This window comes from Callionymus lyra, chromosome 11 (genome assembly GCF_982586985.1).
Source record: "Callionymus lyra chromosome 11, fCalLyr1.hap1.1, whole genome shotgun sequence".
Taxonomy (NCBI): Eukaryota; Metazoa; Chordata; class Actinopteri; order Syngnathiformes; family Callionymidae; genus Callionymus; species Callionymus lyra.
Window position 1 is genome coordinate 10,735,805 of NC_141828.1, and position 15,491 is coordinate 10,751,295.

At 38.7% G+C, this 15,491-nt stretch overlaps 2 protein-coding genes and 3 non-coding genes across 8 annotated transcripts in view; 3 read left to right on the forward strand and 2 right to left on the reverse strand.

Moving 5' to 3' along the window:
• LOC148069219 (up-regulator of cell proliferation-like) overlaps positions 1 to 15,491 on the forward strand; it is a 58,977-nt gene that overhangs the window by 32,878 nt on the left and 10,608 nt on the right. The window lies entirely within an intron of this gene.
• Positions 1,064 to 1,362, forward strand: LOC148069226 (signal recognition particle RNA). Its single transcript, XR_015713077.1, has one exon.
• On the reverse strand, positions 3,077 to 12,208 carry LOC148069227 (up-regulator of cell proliferation-like). 2 transcript variants are annotated; one of them, XM_087802898.1, is made up of 4 exons: positions 11,715 to 12,208; positions 10,792 to 10,854; positions 8,226 to 8,334; positions 3,077 to 8,109 (listed from the first exon to the last, which is right to left on the reverse strand). In XM_087802898.1, exons 2-4 carry the CDS (start codon positions 10,792 to 10,794, stop codon positions 3,452 to 3,454), a joined length of 4,770 nt encoding a protein of 1,589 aa, XP_087659024.1. In that variant the 5' UTR covers positions 10,795 to 10,854; positions 11,715 to 12,208; the 3' UTR covers positions 3,077 to 3,451. The 2 variants fall into 2 exon arrangements, with proteins under 2 accessions (XP_087659024.1, XP_087659023.1); XM_087802897.1 differs by lacking the exons at positions 10,792 to 10,854; positions 11,715 to 12,208 and having other exon boundaries at positions 8,226 to 8,346.
• Positions 12,639 to 12,937, reverse strand: LOC148069228 (signal recognition particle RNA). The gene has a single exon (XR_015713091.1).
• Positions 13,533 to 13,831, forward strand: LOC148069229 (signal recognition particle RNA). Its single transcript, XR_015713090.1, has one exon.

Here is a 15,491-nt window from a genome sequence, read left to right on the forward strand (position 1 = left end):
TCCAATTAGACACAGCAATACAGCAATTATCCATAAAAATAAAAATTAAATAAGAACAAGAACAAAGAGAAATAAAGAGATAGAACGAGATTATACAATCTAAATCTAAAGATAAAGAACATAGATCTCTCAGCAACTGTCACCAGTAGTCGTTAGATACTGTAATTTGAAAAAAATGTAAATGAATAAATGTTTTTTATTAATTCATGTTTCAAGGTGTGAATAATATTAATCCTGTACCTGTCCAGGTGAAGTCAGTGTTACAGAGATGACAATAATGTGTTTGTTGGAATTATAATGTAAGATTAATAAATGAATGTTGATCAGTGAAGAAAGTAACATGAGTTTGTGATATTAAAGTCAGCAGAGAGAGTGAAAAGATGAAGTCTTGCTGTGTCACTCAGGAAGCACCATATGGACACGGACCTTAGTGTGGACACCTGATCAACACAGTCCACTGCAGCTCAGATCTCCTGAACTCAAACCATCCTCCAGTCTCAGCCTCCCAGTCACTTGGATTACAGGTGTGCGCAACCACACCCGGCTGATGGACTCACTGATCTGATGGTGTTTGTAACTCAGGGTTCATGACATCACTTCATATTTGGATCCCGAGGACAGCATTCATTTGAAAAAAAAAAGTTAATTTTTCTATTGTCAGTCAGTTCTTGAGTTCACTTTCAGACACGTACAATACATTCTAAATTTTAAACAATAATTTCCATTTTATATGTTTTTTATCCACTAGAGTATCTATTCAGTTTTATTTAACTATCTGTTCGTCTGTCTGTCTATCAGCTGCTGTATTCAGATCTTCAGGGATTTAGAATCGAGTGAACAACAGATCATAAACATTTATTTATTAATATCAAAATGAATACACTTAAAATGTTCCATACTTCTACTCTCTGGACATTTGAATATTAAATAAAATACTAAACAAAAATACTTTTACCAATCCATAATTAATAAATAAACTTTTTTTCAAATGATGTCCGTCCTCGGGATCCAGTGACATCATGGACCCTCAACTCTAAACACCATCAGATCAGTGAGTCCATCAGCCGGGTGTGGTGGCGCACACCTGTAATCCAGGTGACTGGGAGGCTGAGACTGGAGGATGGTTTGAGTTCAGGAGATCTGAGCTGCAGTGGACTGTGTTGATCAGGTGTCCACACTAAGGTCCGTGTCCATATGGTGCTTCTGGGGGAGCTCAGAACCAGCAGGTGGTCTAAGGAGGGGTGCACCGGCCCAGGTCGGAAACGAAGCAGGTCAAAGCCCCCGTGCTGATCAGTAGTGGGATCACACCTGTGAGCAGACACTGTAGTGCAGCCTGAGTGACACAGCAAGACTTCATCTTTTCACTCTCTCTGCTGACTTTAATATCACAAACTCATGTTTGTTTCTTCACTGATCAACATTAATTTATTAATCTTACATTATAATCCCAACAAACTATTGTCATCGCTGTAACACTGACCCCACCTGGACAGGTACGGTATTACAATTCCTCACACCCCAGCAAACATTATTAAATTATAATAATTTAATCAGAAGCCCTGGATCAACAGTCAAGTACGCCACATGCTACGTGCCCGCTCTCTTATTTTCAGGTCAGAACTGAGGAATGCCATCACAACGGCCAAGTGGATACATTTTTAACTTGACTAAAAACAATTTACCATCAAAAGTTAGGAGGTGTAATCTTGTTATGTAACATTTTTTAGATGCAGTAAAATACTTTTCTTTTTCACTTTCATAACGTCCAGACATAAGCAATCGATAAGAAAACAATTTATCATTTAGGTAGGTAGGTAGGCACAGCAATACAGCAATTATTCATGAAAATAAATATAAAATACGAACAAGAACAAAGAGATAGAACAAGATGACACAATCTAAGTCTAAAGATAAAGAACATAGATCAAAGAAAAATAACAAAGACAAAGGATACAAAGATTAACATAGAATAGAGCATCATACTTTCGCTCCACTACTGCCCCCGATCTCAGAATTGTACAATTTAATAGCCCGAGGAATGAATGAGTCCTTAAGACTATTTGTTTTGCATCTTTGAAGGTGCATTCGTGTTCCATTTGCTTCTCTGCTCACTGATGACAGTGTTGAGAGGATGACTGTCATCATCCATGATCCATGACAGTAGTTTGTCCAGAGATCTACTCTCTCCAACTGTCACCAATGAGTCCAGCTTCATTCCAACCACAGAGCCAGCCCTCCTGATCAACCTGTCCAACCTGTTGACACTCCTCTTGGACACATTTTTAACTTGACTAAGAACAATAATAGTCTGCTCAAGTGAAATAAATTCAAATCATTAAAACCTTTTTACTTATTATTAATTTTTTGAATGTCTTTTACCCTTAATTACATATTTAAAATCAATTTGTGTTTTAGTCGTTAGATACTGTTCTCCCCGGCTGATGGACTCACTGATCTGATGGTGTTTAGAGTTGAGGGTCCATGAGGTCACTGGATCCAGAGGACGGACATGATTAAAAAAAAAAGTTTATTCATTTATAATGGATTGGTATAAGTATTGGTACATAGCTATAATGTTTGGGTAGATATATGTTAAGTCCAGGTCGAAGCCATCCTCCTGATACCTCCTTTTCTTCTGGCTGACCATTTCTTTAATAATCGCAGCCATTGCAGCAGGCGACGGGAGTCTTTAAGGTGAAAAAAAAAAAAGTGTTATTGAGACTACAGTATATCGACTGATCGGTGCCGTGTGTCGCTGTTGTGGGTCCTCACTGACGGTTAGAATTAGACTCTGACTCATAAGTTTCACTTCCACTTTCCAAATCCTGCAATTCAGGTATTGTCAAGAGCTTCGAAAAATCACACTTGCAGTCAATATCTAAACCAATATTTCCTTCATGCTAACACTGAAGATTGATAGGGAGGACTTTTGACATATACTTGAATGTGGTGGATGAGAGTCTGATGTGTAATGGTATTTTACACATCTGAAAACCAAATAAACACAACATGTTTTTTTTCTGCACATGCCATTCTTTATAATGTCACAAAAGCATTTCAACAAATTTGCAAGCACTAGTAAACTTTATTTTACTGTTTTATTATGTATTGTATTTGTACAGCAGCTTGTAAGAACATGAATTGCAATAATGTTTAATGGCACTTGTTTCTTTTTAGTATGAATGTAAATAAAATGAGTAAAGTTGCTAAATAGCTACGTTTCCAAATAAGTACAATCATTGACAGTGCAGTACACAACAAATTCACACTCTTTGAATTACCATGTACAGTTCATTAAAATGTGTTGACAAAACTTTAAAAGAAAGGATGGACAAACACTGCGGCAGCCGACCTCGACATCTTGATTCCCCAGAGTGATCACGGTTAATTTCAAACCATTATTGGACAAAGTCAAAGTGAAAACTTTATTTCAGTAAATACTATGAGTGAGTTAGTGACTGTTAAATGACAGCTTGAGACTATCTTCTGCCTGTTTTGGTGTGATACCTTTCCAAGTTTCAGGAATTACAGCAGGTTTGCATTTAAATTCTTCTGCAAAGCCTTCGTTGAACGTCGTCATAACATATTTCCAGTAGTCTGATGATATAAGGCTGACATCCGGAGAAATTTTCCAGTCTGGATAGATCTCCCTGTATGTTTTGTAGGGATGCGGTTGACCGTTTGTATCCAGGGAGCTGAAGTGTATATCACTGATCACTAAAGATGAACAAATGTCGGTCACCAGTTTGTCATTGTGCACTAATTGACATGTCCCCAGACCTGAGGGGCGATGCACGGATGCCCAGTGCTCGTTGTGGGTGTGGCTTCCAGCCTCACACGGAGTTTTGCAAAACGGGCATTGTTTACCGCATCCAATGACTTTTGAGAAGAGCTCATTCTCGGGATTCAAAGTAAGCTTTTTAAGCTTTGTTTCAAATGTTTCCTTCTGAAACTCTTTCTTGAGAGTTTTGCTCATGTCCTCGAGACTCTTTGTGAGAAAAACAGCAAACTGTTTCGGGTCAGCTTTGTTAAAAACCATAAAATCTCCACGAGCAGTCTGGGGGATGACCAGTTTGTCACCAAGAGCCTTGTAAATATATTCAATATAGCCCTTTAAATCACCCCCCGCCTCCGTTTTGCCTTGCTTTATTGCCTTGTTGATGCTGCCGATGCTAGAACGGATGTGTCGATCCTCAAAGTCAAGCATTTCATTAGAGACTGAGAAGTAAGAGACCATTTTTTCATGTATGCAACGCTTAGCATACTCTTCATAGGAGCGAATATACCCCAGATACTCTTGAAAGTCCCTCTTGGACAATAGATCCTTTAAAAGAGAGTATTGGAAGGACATCCGTGTGCTGAACTCCTCCTGAGTCAGCATTTTATCAACAATGTTGAGGCCCAAAGAACGGTAGACGAAGTCTGTGATTGCTGGCTTTAGACATTTGCTGGTGAATTCATCTGCCTTGCTCTGGCACTGGTCCCGCTCATGAAACACATCTTTGAAATCGGCTAAGAAATTCTCTTTGTTCTGAGCCAGGCACCTGTACGGGTCGTTCAACTCATTGAAATTGATGTGCATTTTGAGGAAATCCCTGGCCACAGTTCCGCAAATGTGTTGTTTCAGCAAAATGTCAAACTGAATGTCTGTCTTCAAATTTTGTTGTTTGGCTTTCACCTGATTATCAATAATATACAGGATTTCTTGGATGTAAGTCTCATGGTAGTTACACTTCTTGTCTATTTTATCCTGTGCAAACTTTGTGCATTCAGCTATAATGCTGTCAGCCATGCCCTGTACTTCTTTGATGTGGGACTTTATGCTGAACCATGTTTGAACCTTGTCTGTAATGTAAGAACATGTTTTAGGGTTGAATGTGAAAGGTTCTAATCCACAGTCACGAAGATTCTTCTCATGTAATAACTGAGATGCCTTTGCTCCCTTGCGATTGACATTTTCCCTGAGGTTTTTCTCAATACTTGCAAAGACATCAATTGCTTTCTGCTCAGGGAAGGACAGTTTGTTCACAGTTTCCTTCCACATTTCTCCAAACTCATGGTTAAGTTGGGCATCAGTCATCTTGGTCTTTGTCTTTCCACATTTATCAATCAGGTCACACACTCGATTTTCCAACTCATCTGTGTGTGTCTTTTTGATTCTGTTAAGTTTAATCATCCCTCGTTTTGTTTCTGAGGCCCTTTCCAGCTGGATTTTAACGGAATTTGTGATTTCCATTCTCAGAATCTTTGCACTGTTTGCAAACTGCTCTCTATATCTTTCAATAAGGTGAGCAGAACCATCTGCATCATCAAAGTACTGTGCTAGATTGTCCTGAAGCTTACGCTCCCAGTGAGACAGTTCCTTTTCAGCTTCTATTTTCAGAGAATCCAGGAGAGTTGTCATGTCGGCTGTATTACAGTCCCCGGAAAGATTTGAGATTTTGGTTTCAGTGTTGGAAGTCCAGGTGTACATAGATTTTTTGAATTCCCACTCCCATTTGTTGAACTCAGTGCACAGTTTGATATATGCATCTGCTACCAAACTGTTTCTGAAACTGAAAATGAAGTTTTCATGCTTCACTGCACTCCAAAGGCTGGTCAACCATTCAGTAAAGGCCTTAATGTTGTTCTCAGAGGAGTTACAGTCGCCAAGTTTATGTATGGTTTGGTTTTTTAGATCATTAACAGCTTCACTGTAGCCCAAGTTGACTGGGGCCATTGGCGGGGTTCCATTCCAGAGCCCAGGGATATACCAGTTCCCAGTTTCTGGGTTGTACTCCATCACATCAGTAAAGAGCTTGTTCTCCTCCCTTTTTTCCATTTTGGCTGCTTCCTGGGTCATTCTGTTCAATTTCTGCAGCAGCACCTTCCTGTCCCTCATGTTGGTCTCAGGAGCAGAAACATCCGACACATTCTGGTGGACGAACAGACATTTGGGCTTTTTACCCACTTCCTTCATCCTAAGAAAGGCGTGCACCACAATCTGTAGGACGTCCTCCATTTCTTGCATGTGTTCCATAGATATGTTAATAATGGTGATGTCGCTTAAGCCGACAACAAGTGTGGCAAGCTCATTATCATGGGCATAGCTCTCTTCAAGTTGGGCCAGTTGTTGTGACTTCAGCCCTTCTGTGTCAATGATAACCACATAGTCACAGTTGAGCATTTGTTTGATGTCTTCACCAACTTTTATGAGTAACATGAAGGCACCGCGTGTACAACGACCGCTGCTGACAGCAAATTGCACTCCAAACATGGTGTTTAGGAGAGTGGACTTTCCTGTACTCTGGACTCCAAGAACTGTGATAACCTTGATCCTGGCTTCAGGAGCTACCAAGGCATTGAGCTGGAGGAGGACGTCCCGTGTCCACATGAGGGGGATGTTAGACGCATCCCCATCTACAAGCTCCAGTGGCAAACCCTTTAGCATCAGTTCTGCGCACAGTTTTGGAAGATGCTGTAAGTCTTGACAGCATGGGTTTGTTGCATTGGTTGCTAGTGAAGCCTCATAGATCTGGCCCATCTCCCGGAAGAAATGTTCCATCCCCAGAGAGCTACTGGAAAGCTGTTTGTCTATTTTCTGAATTTCCTCTCTGTCTTTGGAACTGTCACATTTATCCCTGTATTGCTCACGGAGTTTTGACAGCTTTTCCCTGGACAAGTTATCAAGATTTATTTTCATCCATTTGAGGAAAAATTCCCTCTCCATTCCTGGAGTTGATATTGCTTCTATAAATCTTTGCATAGAAGAGGAAATTTCACAAGACTGCTGTAGTCTACGAAAGTGTTTCTTCTCGGTTTCTAATTGGCTTTTGTACATTTCTATACTTTGATTTCCAGCTTTTCGCAAACGGAATTGCTCTTTTTCAAGATCAGTCAGCTTCTTCCAGATTTCTCCCTGCCTTGGTAGATTGACTTCTTTGTATATGAGGGGGTCCACTATTTCTTTTGTGATGGCATCAGCCCTTTTCTTTGCCCCTTGACACGCCGGCAAGTCCTCATCCACCAAAATCCCTAATTCATGGGCAACATCAGTCATCCCCTCGATGCTCATCCTGATATCTGAGGCATCCACCGAATAATTGATCGCGTCCCTCAGACACTTGAGAAAGTCAGCTTCATTATTTTGCGGCTTCTTGAGAACGATATTCTTATTATTCAATTTCAACTTGGAGGCGACCTGTTTCAAATGCCCAACGTTAAAACATCTACTTTGACTGTTACTAACCAAGAACATCTGTGCCCTGTGATGCTGTTTTGTTAACACCTGCGATCCCAAGGCTAGATCATCGCAGAACACAAAAACTGCTGTTGATATTTTACACAAAAACGAGTATTGTGCGTCAAATGACTCGACATCTCCTCGCAGGTTAGTCACCGACACAGGTACATTGAAATGGTCCATGTTTTTGTTTCCACAAGGCAGATACCAAGTCATTTCCACCATTCCACTTGAAATCTTGCGTGGAATGTTTCCGCACTCCATGTTGTGATGAACAAAAATTTCATGATATTGCTGGGAATTACATAGCACTTTGTTGAGAATCTCTGACTTGGATAACGAGCATTTGCCTAGGCTCACAAAAGATACAAGAGGCAGTTTAGCAAGAACGGTTTGTTCTTCAACAAAGCCCTTTGATTCAGAGAGGGACTGGGGTCTGTATTTATGGACAATATCCCTCATAGCCCACAACAGCAGAGTGCTCTGATTGGAGTCAATACTAGGAAGCAGAAGGGGCACAGCGAACTGACACATGGACATTTTGAGGACAATTTCCTGCTGCACAAAACTATCTGAACACAGCAAAAGTGCTGTGATGATATCTAATGGGTTTTCTTTACTGTCTACATGTAGACCATCTAGAAGTTGATCCAAGTCCAAGGTGGCAGAATCTTGTGCGGCCTCACTGGGGGAGTTTGTAAACTTCACATTTCGAGCCGTCACATTGACACTCATTAGTTTTCTCAGCAAATAACAAGGCAGGTCTGAAACACATGTGGGGTGTTGATCACTGACATTCTTTTTGTTGATCTGAAGAACCGTTCTCAGGGACAGTTTATCCTCGTAGTGAAGACCGAGGTCAGTCAAGTAATTTCTCAGCTGTGACCCTACAAAAACAGAAAATACTTGTTATTGAAATGTATTCAAATTCTCTATGCATGTCTTGACATTTATCAATTGCATTTGTCTTCCCTTGGTTAGAATCATTCATCTTCTGGCTCACCTTGTATGGCGCTGATAGTAGTTCCCTGATGATGAACACCATCTGAGGACGGATCCGACTGCATTTCTTCCTCAGAACGATAAATATCCATGAAGTCATCTTCCTCACTCTGAATCAACATATATAAAAATATAAAAATAAAATAACATCAGTTATTCAGTTCTGCCCTTTACAAATGCATACAATATGTTTTTTCACAACAAAAGGGACACAAATCAACACCAACTTTTACACATACATACAAAGCAACATCCAGAGTGCAACACAACGCAATATCCAGAAAACACAATTGAACTGGTTAAAAAAACTCCATTGGACTTTTAAAGAGCCTGCTCAGCAATAGGAGTGCGACTGGAGCACATTTACAACAGGGTAACAGCCTCTGATTGGATAGCACTGAGACAAGTCACATGGAGTTGAAACGATTTTTTGATTTAATTTACCTTTTTTTTTAACACACAATGGCTGAAGAACTTGATCTGGTCGCAGGATATACTTGCAAAGCAATTTTCAAGAAGGATATTTCCATTAAAGCTGGACGTTGTTAAGAAAGTTATGCTAACACCAAGACAAGTCTTTCACAAGCTTCAAATGACTTATTTATTTCCTCCATGAACTACGTGAGTAAATGCTTTTTAAAAAAAAAAATATATCGCACTTTATGAGATCAATAGTGGTGCTTGTGTGTGTGTTTCGCTTTAGTGCTGAAGCCCGTAGTGTGTGTGTGTGTGTGTGGAAGCGATGCAGAGCATGTGTGTCGTGGCCATGGAAACCACACAGACTGTAGTGGGAGTTATATTTTGATATAATGCACTGATGTTGTGTTCATTTGATGATGATCTAAATGTCTTATTGACCTATAACAGTACACGGTCAGATCCCTGTGGTGTATAAAGAACCTTAAAGTAGTTATTGAGAGGCGGATTCATTCAAACGTGAGCCTATGTGTGAAATGCACGGCCCACCACTGATATATATACACAAACAACTAATCTAATGATGATGGCAGCTCGGAGGAAAGAAAGAACCAGAATGAAGTGATTTCAACACGTTTACATCACGTTGACGCGGATGCTACAATAACAACCAGTGATTGAAGAGGTACAATACAATCGAATTTCCATGACTGTTTTAGGGAGTTGTCCGTGAGATAAAGCAACAAGTGAATGACTCAGACAATGAGGGGGCGTCATAGCTCAGATGGGTTGCCTGCAGTCCAAAAGGTTGCAGGTTCAATCCCAGCTCCAGACAAGCTTGTGTCGTTGTGTCCCTGAGCACATACTTTACCCTGGTTGCTCCTGATTGCTCCTGTTGGCAGACTTGGCGCGTGTGTGCAGCCTACTCCCATCAGTATGTGTGAATGGCTGTCAAAGCACTTTGTGACCGTGGTCTAGAAAGGCGCTATATAAATAGAGATTATTATTATAATGAAAACTGACAAAACAGGTGTGTGCCCTCACTTGCCCTCAGCACCGCCTTAAGGATAATTCCAAATCTCAGAACAGCTGAAGTAGGATCTGAAGGATCGACTGAACACAGGATTAGCAAAATTACAGTATTCCCACTAGCATACACACTGGCCTCTCTAACTCCGTCAGCAACCAGACAAGAACGATCGATCACAGTTTGCATTACACTATTCACAAACGTGGAGTGACGATGTTTTGACGGATGTTCGAAAATATAACTTTATTGAAAGAACAAAAAAATGAAAGGGAACCTTATGTGAAAACCCAACTCTCCTGACTTATTCACATGTTGTATATGATGAGGTCGTCCTCTTCAAAACGCAGTAGGTCATTCATCACGATGAAATCTCGCCAAACGAGACTACGCCTTAAATTAAACATTCTGACGTCACTCTGGTGTGTTTGATTAAAAATTATTATACACTATACGTATACGCCATACTTAAATTAACGGTAAAAGATAATCAAACTATAAAGTATGAATAACTCTCTTCATCTCAGAGCTTAAACGTTTGAATACACATTCACAATCAACATTTCACTCAGACTGATTCACTGTCTCAAGACAAGCTTGGAACAGAATTAGAGACATGACACCGGTTATTTAAAACGTCTGTTTGTCTGCCTTTACACATCTTGGGATGTGGATCTAAGAACGAAGCGGGACACATCCGTGAGGGGGGGACTAGGAGACAGAAACCCCCACCCAAGAACATTTGAATGATTAGAAAAGGAAACAAATTAGGAAGTACTCTCCACAGGGGATCGTGGCACATGATGCTTGAATATCGCGATATTTCTTCAGTTCGAGACCTTTTCTCCGGGACTATTGTCCTGTAAAGTCACCGAGAGAAAGTGTGTCCGGTCACGATCGTAAAGCTTGTATTTTGTTTGACTTGAAGCGGCGAATAAACGACCCGTGACACTCTGAATTGACCTTTTCTCTCCACAATAACCGGAAGTGACGGCGTGTTGGAGCGACCGGAACGGACCCCTGTTTTGACCGTTTTAGGTGGAAGAAGCCCTGAATCAGTTAAGTACCTACATGTTTTTAATGTACAAAACGGGAGTCTTAGGGGTGAGTTTGAAGTACTTACCATTGTTTTTACTGTGCTTCCTGAACAGGAAATGTGTTCAGATCTTTCAGCTTCCTCAGAACTCTGAAAATAAAACACAGAGTTGAAATAACTGTCTCTCGTTATGCATTGAATTTAAATATTTGAGTGAAGTAATCCAAGCTTCATGTACTTAAATGTAAATAAAGGAATCATGAAGAACCACAATAATGTTGATAAATATGCTCTTCATGAGAAATATCCTCGTAGATCTGTTAAAAATCACTGATTCCCACAATACACTGCATTGTTATAAAAATAGCACTTTATTCAGAATTAAATCTCATGTGTACCAACATTAGAAAGTGTTCCCACTAAAGCTCTTTCCATCGATAACTCACAATACTACACAAACATTTTTACAAGTTGGCAAACATAACTATTAACCATCATGGCGTCTTCTATAAAGCACCATAAATGCATCATAATCTCTTATGAATGTTCTCATATAGCATTGTACTCCCGTCCTGCAGGATGGAGCTGCCCGGTTACACAATCAAAATAAGTAATAAGCCTCACTGTCTTTTTGTTTTTTGTAATCTCTCCCACACTTTTTGTCCACATTTATTTTGCAATACCAACTCTTTTTCTTATGTATAATTCGGAAAGGAAGTATGTTATCTGTGCTGCTGTTCAAATGTCACCACTAAGTAACCGATGAAGGTTTATCTTATTAAACCCTCATATCAAACTGTAAAACACCACAATCCAACTTAAGTCAATTAAACAAAAAAAAATCTTAATTTCCTGTAAATGTGTCATTCTGAAAAATATTACCAATTATTAGAATTGGTAATATTTAATATTTTGAAGTGGCTCATCATTCAGAATTGTGTTTTCCACTGTTAGTTGTTAGTTAGTTTCGTATTGAGTTAGTGTGGATAGAAGAGATTAAAGCAATTTACCTCGACTCAGTACTTGCTCAGCCTTTCAGGAGATGAATGTCGAAATGCACTGCAACAGAGGAGAGTCCCTTATATGCTCCTACTCTATTTACTTTCACTTTCACTTGTACTTACTGGAAATCCCCCGAAGATGACATTTAATTTTTAAATATTTAAAAATAATTGAATACAAAGTTCTCCTTTGACCTGTAAACATGTAAACATAGATCAAATGTATTATTTTAGTAGCTAGGAATAATATTGTAGTAGTATGCAGAAATGTATTTACAATATGATGTTCACAAATTAAAAACACGTGACGGTGTCTTGTCAATGTTGTCCAGTATGTAAAAATGTATAATATATAGAAAAATATAGAAACATTTTTGAGAAAGTTAGGAGAAGTAATCTAATGAGGTTTAACAATTTTAGGTTAGGTAGAACTTTATTGATCCCTCAGGTCTCCTTTGGGATTTTTTTTTATTTTTTTCCAATTAGACACAGCAATACGGCAATTATTCATAAAAATAAATACAAATAAAATAAGAACAAGAACAAAGACTAATAAAGAGAAAAAACAAGATGATACAATCTAAAGATTCTTCCTGATCAACCTGTCCAACCTGTTGAAACTCCTCTTGGACACATTTTTAACTTGACTAAGAACAATAATAGTCTGCTCAAGTGAAATAAATTCAAATCATTAAAACCTTTTTACTTATTATTAATTATTTGAATGTCTTTTACCCTTAATTACATATTTAAAATCAACTTGTGTTTTAGTCGTTAGATACTTTGCAATACTGTACCTGTACAGGTGGGGTCAGTGTTACATCGATGACAATAATGGGTTTGTTTGGGATTATAATGTAAGATTAATAAATTAATGTTGATCAGTGAAGAAACAATCATGCGTTTGTGATATTAAAGTCAGCAGAGAGAGTGAAAAGGTGAAGTCTTGCTGTGTCACTCAGGCTGCACTACAGTGTCTGCTCACAGGTGTGATCCCACTACTGATCAGCACGGGGGCTTTGACCTGCTCCGTTTCCGACCTGGGCCGGTGCACCCCTCCTTAGACCACCTGCTGGTTCTGAGCTCCCCCAGAAGCACCATATGGACACGGACCTTAGTGTGGACACCTGATCAACACAGTCCACTGCAGCTCAGATCTCCTGAACTCAAACCATCCTCCAGTCTCAGCCTCCCAGTCACCTGGATTACAGGTGTGCGCCACCACACCCGGCTGATGGACTCACTGATCTGATGGTGTTTAGAGTTGAGGGTCCATGATGTATTTGGTATTTATTAAGATTTAAATGTCCAGAGAGTTGAAGTATGAAAAATGTTAAGGGTAAGAATTTTGAAATTTATAAGTAAATATTTATGATTTATGACTCTTGATCTACAAGGTCATGGGTTCAAACCATAAACTCAACATTATATTTTGACATTATTATAGACCTTTTTGTTTCGCTGCTGTAGTATCAGACGTGTGCTCTTAGTTCTGCTTTATTTAGTTAAAGCATTTACTCTGGTAACACAACTTATCTACCTGACTTTACTTTAACTCTCTGAACATTTACATTCAAATGTAAAGAGATCTGGATAAAGCAGCTGATAGACAGACAGACTAAGATAGTTAAATAAAACTGAATTGATCCCTAAGTAGAAACAAACGTATCATTTGGAATTTATTGTACGTGTCTGAAAGTGAACTCAAGAACTGATCGATAACAAAAAATGCACCTTTTTTCAAATGAATGCTGTCCTCAGGACACAAATATGAAGTGACGTCATGAACCCTGAGTTACAAACACCATCAGATCAGTGAGTCCATCAGCCGGGTGTGTTGGCGCACACCTGTAATCCAGGTGACTGGGAGGCTGAGACTGGAGGATGGTTTGAGTTCAGGAGATCTGAGCTGCAGTGGACTGTGTTGATCAGGTGTCCACACTAAGGTCCGTGTCCATATGGTGCTTCTGGGGGAGCTCAGAACCAGCAGGTGGTCTAAGGAGGGGTGCACCGGCCCAGGTCGGAAACGGAGCAGGTCAAAGCCCCCGTGCTGATCAGTAGTGGGATCACACCTGTGAGCAGACACTGTAGTGCAGCCTGAGTGACACAGCAAGACTTCATCTTTTCACTCTCTCTGCTGACTTTAATATCACACTGATAAACATTCATTTATTAATCTTACATTATAATCCCAACAAACCATTATTGTCATCGATGTAACACTGACCCCACCTGGACAGGTACGGTATTACAATTCTTCAAACCTGGAAACATGAATGAATAAAAAACATGTATTTATTTACATCCTTTTTTTTTTCAAAGTACAGTATCTAACGACTAAAACAGAAGTCCATTTTAAATATGTAATTAAGGGTAAAAGACATTCCAAAAATTAATAAGTAAAAAAGGTTTGAATGATTTGAATTTGATGATAAATTGTTTGTTTTTTGTAAGTGGATTAAAATAACATTCTAAGAGTGACGTCACATTCAAAGAACGCTGACATAGACACAGTCACTCGTCGTCAACAATACGATCCACTTTACTTTATGAATATTATATATAAAGTTCTGCACACTTTAAAATATTCTTCTCAGATACTGGGTGCAAATAAACTCATGCGTGAACATGTTTATCTAACTTCTAATAATTAACTGTAATGTCACTCTCGTCCAGGAGGTGGGAGTGTTGCTCCTAAAATGATCGTGCACTTTGTGATTTTAATAAAAGGAAGAAGAAAAGAACAGAAACTTCTGTGACATGTTTAGTTTGTGATGATCCAGAGAGAATCAAAAGATAAAGTCTTGCTGTGTCTCATAATGTCAAGACTTTAGAAGTCGATTAGAGAACAATTTATTATTTTTACCTAATTTTAAACTCCTCTAAAATATGAATAATAAATTAGGTAAAATAAATACAATTGATTTAACACATTATATCCATTATTCCATTCTTTCCAGACTTCCATTGACTGAAAGAAGGATGGATACCGATAAGGTAATGAATCAGATTGTGGATAATGAAATATGATATGTGTTATGACGGCTTTGTAAATAACATAACTTTAACTTTGATTTGTTTGTTTGATTAAAAGTGAAAATAAAATCACACAAAACACCTCAAGTCACGGTATCCGAGTAATTCAACTATTTTTAAGTTGATGTGTCATCACAAGTTATTTTAGTACAAAAATATTAAGGTACCCAAAACTACCCAGAGCTGCTTTTAGTTTAGTTTAAAATTCAGTAAAATAATCAATTTTTTTCTAATCCATTGCTTATGTCTTGACATTATTAGCGACACAGCGAGACTCTCTGGATCATTACAAACTATTGTCACAGAAACTTCGTTCATTTTTTCCTTCAATCAAAATCCCGCAGTGCACAATCATTACATGAGCAGCAGCGCCACCTCCTGGACGAGATGTTGACTTTAATAACTATGACCACAGTAGAGTTCAGTGTTGAGGAGTTTGATTATGAATCAAGTTAAATATGTAAGTAAAAAGTAAAAAGCCATTTAAATTGTTAATACTGAAAATAATGTGTTAAATTAATTGTATTTATTTTACCTTAACTTATTTTAGAGTTTAAAATTAGGTAAAATAATAAATTGTTCTCTGATCGACTCCTAAAGTCCCAACATTATGAGACACAACGAGACTTTATCTTTTGATTCTCTCTGGATCATCACAAAAATATTTTCACACGTCAGAGAAGCTTCTGTTCTTTTCTTCTTCCTTCTATCAAAATCACACAAAGTGCAGGATCATTTTAGGAGCGACAG